Below are 5,000 nucleotides of genomic sequence, written 5' to 3'. Positions count from 1 at the left end.
GTGTGTGTGTGTGTGTGTGTGTGTGTGTGTATGTGTGTGTGTGTGTGTGTGTGTGTGTGTGTGTGTGTGTGTGTGTGTGTGTGTGTGTGTGTGTGTGTGTGTGTGTGTGTGTGTGTGTCTAAAGGCCGTATGGGAGCCGGAGAGAAGAAGAACCAGAGCACCGTCCAGTACCGCCGGCCGTTTGGCTGTGCTGTGGTCAGCATCGCCGATCTCCTCACGGCTGACTGCAAAGATGATCACCAACTCAAAGTCTATGCGTGAGTAATGTCCCTCGCAGGCCACTGTACACCACTGTATGAGTCACTCCGTGTGTCACAGAGATCGCAACCATGTTTTGTAGTTCATATGTCAGAAAAAGTAGCCTCTAGAGATTATGCAGAGCACATTTAATTCAGTAGAGAGAAGACAGGTGACAACATGTTTACAACGCTCTATTTGTATTTTATCCCATATGAAGTCATTTCCATAGGACCACAGATTGCCTCCACTAAATCTGTAGCACCAGGCAGACCAGTATCGCTCTATCACAACGCTGCTTATAGCCAGGGGCCGTTCAAGATATTTGTTTGTTTGTGTGTGTGTTTGTGTGTGTGTGTGTGTGTGTGTGTGTGTGTGAGAGAGAAAGGGGGGGAGGGAGAAAGAATGAGTGAGAAAAAGGAGTGTGTGTATCGACTCACTAATAGGTCCGACCTGGTTTATTGAGAGGAAACAAGCTAATAAGCCTATTTATCCAGCAAACAGGGCCATGTTGTGCCCAGTGTGGGTAATATTCCATCACGGTCAGATCTCTGCGTGTTGCCTCTCAGTCATTTGGGAACGGTCAGCTTCCATTAGACATATTTTAAAGAGAGTAGACAGGAAATAAATGGTGGAGAGATGGGGAGTGACCTTAGGCTGGACTCAAACCTGTCTCTCTCTCTCTCTCCCACCCTCTCTCTCTCCTCATAGGTGCAACACGGAGAGTGAGTGGTACCAGATCCACGACAACATCATCCGAAAGGTCAACTCCCGCTACAACCTGTCAGGCTCCAACACCGGTAAACATCTCTCTCCCGCTCTCTCTTTATCTTCTCACAGGCTCAGGGAATTACGTCTTCATAGCCTGTCAGAAAATAGTCAAAATCTCTCATCGACATTATCTGCGTCTTTAACAACAGTCTGTCAGAAAACAGCTCCATTTGTACTCTCAGAAGTGCTATCCATATGGTCCTAGAATGCAGTCAGTGGATTACCTAAGTCTTCTTCCAGTCACTGCCAAAATGTCCCCCAAGGCTATCGTTATATACTATTTCGTTTTAAATGCATATTCCAGTCTTACGTAAAACTACTCCGATTAATGTTGTTTCGTCCACAATGAAAGTTTTTCACTCGTTCATCCAAAATTCTTCGAACACTGAACTGAACTTTTCATTTAAGGGTTTCCTCTTTTGAAGAGCTTAAATGAAGAACTGTGTTAAATTATCACATCGATAAGATCAGAGTGAAAACTGAGGTTCAAGCTGAGACAAACCATAGCTCCTTGCTCTCTGCGGCTTATCTGTCAGTATGTAAATTAAAACCGCAAACTACACAACGATCCAAGATCCAACCAAGTACCAGTTTCTTTTGACACGGTGTTCTCCGTGCTTGACGTGCTTGACCCATCTTTTTCTCAGCATCCGCCTTCTGATGTGCTCCCTAGCAACCACATCCCATAGACAAGTCACACAAGACACACACATGTTATGTAAGTGCATCGAGTATAGGGATAGGGATCAATAGGGATGCTGAGATAATTGGTGAAGCTTGAGGATTATTACTGCAGACATTAAGATGGCAAAATGTGCACTGGGCAAGCTCTGCTTATGCACAGGACAAAGAAGCATGCACCTTATAAATAATGGCGTGGGATTTGTGTTATAGGCCAGAGAGAGTAGCTCAACTTCAAGCTAAAGCTCAAGTGGAATGCCAACACCCATGTGCATACTGTATGTATGTATCAGTTGTGATTGTGGCTGGCAGTGACCTTATATCTAGCTGAAGTGTGACGTGTTCGCCTGAAGTCATGTACAGTATGTTATTTTAATTATTTAAATATTATATTTAAATAGCACAGCCTTTAGCCTCAGCCCCCTTTTCTTCCTCTTTTCTTGCATTTAACACATTTGCATGTAAGTGGAGACCGTTTGATGTGGTCAGTTATTCTTAATCAAGTGTGAGGTTCAGTATCTCTCTCTCTCTCTCTCTCTCTCTCTCTCTCTCACACTTCTCTCTCTCTCTATATATATATATATTAAAAAAGTAGCGTATTAAATAAGTTATTGGAGAACTAGTTTATCAGAGTAATGATCTCTCTCGGTACCTCTGTGTGTCTCCTGGAGTGACCTTATCTCGGCCCTGTCAGTAGCCACATCGATAGCCCCTCCTCAAGCCTCGTCCATGCTCACTGCATGCTGCAAAAAAAAAAAAAAAAAGGAAGAAAGACAGAAAGGCAAATGATGTGGCAAAGGCTTAACGGATTTCAATGAGAGAGAGAGAGAGAGAGAGAGAGAGAGAGAGAGGAGAGAGAGAGAGAGAGAGAGAGAGAGAGGAGAGCGGGAGCTCTGGATATCTGCAGACCTCTGCTGCTTTTTCCCTCTTTTACTGGGCTTTCCTAGCTTCCTCTCTCTCTCAGTCCTTTTCTCTCTCTCTTTCGCTCTCTTTCTCTCTTATTTCCCCTCTTCCTGTCATACTTTCCTATCGTCCTATCTTTCCTGTCTTTCCTATCTCTATCCCTCTCTCTCCATCTCTGTCTCCCTCCTTTTTTCTTTCTTTCCTTCTTCTACTCTCTTTTTTTACTCTTTGTCCTTCTTCTTCTCTCTCCCTCTCTCTCTCTCTCTCTCTCTATCCCCCTCTCTCTCTCTGAAGGAACTGCATAATTGCGTGCTGCAGTTTCAGGCGGAGGATATTGAATAAGTGGGAGCGTGGCGTCAAAGGCAAAGCATTAATTAAGCTGACTGACATAAAGTCATTGCTTTCTCTCTCTCTTTTCATTTCCCCTCCCTTCTTTTCCCCTGACGGTCGCGAAAGCTGCTGCGATGCTGCCGCACGCGCCCATACGCCCACCAAGATCAGAAACAATACCAACAGCAGCCGAGCGCCAAGCACCAAATCCCCCCATCCTGGGAATTCTAAGAAAGAAAAGAGAGGAAAAAAGGAAGACATTCAGATGAGTTCCAATATATGAAAAACGAACCAAAAAATGATTGATTTGAGTAGGCAGTGACATAGCACTAGTTCTCTGATTAATTATACCCACTGATAAAGAGAGTATTAAGTGTTATTAGGAAACATTGGCAGTAGGTGCCATATTACATGCAGACTACAGAGGTTGGGTATTGGTAGGTGTTTATGAAGCCATGCGTGTCAGAGAGAGTCAGGGCCAGATGTACTGTAACGCTTTTGCACCCACTTCAGGCGTATTTGTTTCGCAACGTGCGTGTAAAATCATTGCAAGGTATGTACAAACAGGCCACAAAGATGTTAAAGCGCAAACTGCCTGTCGCGGGAGCTGAAAATGCCATATTGCGTTTTTCGTGTCATGCATATACATTCATGGGAGGATCCAGATGAAAGTGGGAGTTTAGCATAAAGAGATGGGAGGGGAAGCGTAAACAGCCTAATTATGTATTTCGCAGTATGGACAAAGACTGCAGGTGAAAGCGCACGTCTATTCTGCGCCTAAATACTTCCGCATTGTAAAAGCAGGTGTTGATCCAAATTGCAGTTCAATGCGTCAATAAGAGAACCTTTCAAAGACAACAGAATCGCTATTTAGAACACCAGTTTATTAAGTAGTACTATCAAAAGTACTATCTTAATTTTTCGTTGGCCTTTCGAATGTTTTACTTTCACTTTCACTTTATCTTTCCTACTTGCTAGATTTTACAAGTAGTTTGAGTAGAACTACTGATCTTCCTTATCTCCCTGCTTGCTGACATCTTATCATGTATGGTATTATTTCATGATCAATAATGATTCTTTTTAATGTTGTCATCAGTTAACTTCATTCAACTGCGCTTGTCTGTAGGCGCTGCCATTCAGTTGTGGACGTTCGTAAATTGCGGTAATGGGTGGAGAAAGGCAGAGAAAGGCGCAGTTTACAATATGGATTGAAAGTTTGATAAATACGACGGAAACTTGGGTCTGATCGCGTTCGCAATCTATGTTTTGTCCATGGCGCTGATAACGCTACTTTCGCAAATGTACGTACATCTGGCCTTCAGAGTCTAGGAAAGCTGTTGTGTTGTGTGTGGTGTTTGGTTTGACTGTCTGTGTTGGCCACAGTCTCTCACCCACACCCTGGTTGTCCTCTACCCTGCTGATGCAATGTGGCCTGCTGTCCTGTTTGGCTGTCCTGCGGTTCACACACAAGCACAGAGGAACCTCTTGCTGTCCTCAGGTCACAGAGAGAGAGAGAATGAGAGGGATGGTGGCAGAGGGTTGTGAGTGAGAGAAGGACAGAAGGAGAAATATCAATTGCCATTAACAGAGTGAAAAGTGTGTAGATCACAAGCACAAACATCCCAGTCATCATACTATTGTACACTCCTCTACACTCTCAATACTCTCTTCATTACACTGCTTTAACGGAAAGTTACACCCTTCACATCTCTTGAAGGTTAGCCATGCTTAGATGATGTTTTGTCACACTGCAGCTGCAAGTGCATAATGATGAAATAAAACAGTTTACTGTCTGCTCACTGTGATCTTGGACAGCATTAGGAAAAAAAGCAATAAAAGAACCCCTCAATATCACTTTCTTTAGTTAGCACTCTCATTATATTATTGACACTGTGCACATTTCCATTGGCGTTTGCCTAGCAGGTGCTATTCCTGTGCCTTATTAAAAGAAGTGAAGAAGCCCCGCCCTCCCTCTCTGTGGAGAGACTCGGGTGTAGGAAGGGAAGAGGCTCTCTTACATGTAATTAGTCTAGAGCTGAGGGTACACAGGGAGAAAGAGAGAGAGAAAGAGAGAGAGA

The 5,000-nt window shown here is 43.8% G+C and overlaps 1 protein-coding gene across 4 annotated transcripts in view; it reads left to right on the top strand.

Annotated features, from left to right (window-relative positions):
- dock4b (dedicator of cytokinesis 4b) overlaps positions 1-5,000 on the top strand; it is a 152,341-nt gene that overhangs the window by 60,102 nt on the left and 87,239 nt on the right. For all 4 annotated transcript variants that reach the window (XM_048267639.1, XM_048267640.1, XM_048267638.1 and 1 more), the window contains exons 11-12: positions 125-257; positions 949-1,037. In XM_048267639.1, coding sequence (XP_048123596.1) covers positions 125-257; positions 949-1,037 — 222 coding nt within the window. The remainder of the gene's footprint in view (positions 1-124; positions 258-948; positions 1,038-5,000) is intronic.

The sequence above is a fragment of the Alosa alosa genome, chromosome 17, assembly GCF_017589495.1.
Source record: "Alosa alosa isolate M-15738 ecotype Scorff River chromosome 17, AALO_Geno_1.1, whole genome shotgun sequence".
NCBI lineage: Eukaryota > Metazoa > Chordata > Actinopteri > Clupeiformes > Clupeidae > Alosa > Alosa alosa.
Note: the sequence above shows the minus strand (reverse complement) of the source record. Positions and strands in the feature narration are given on the sequence as shown.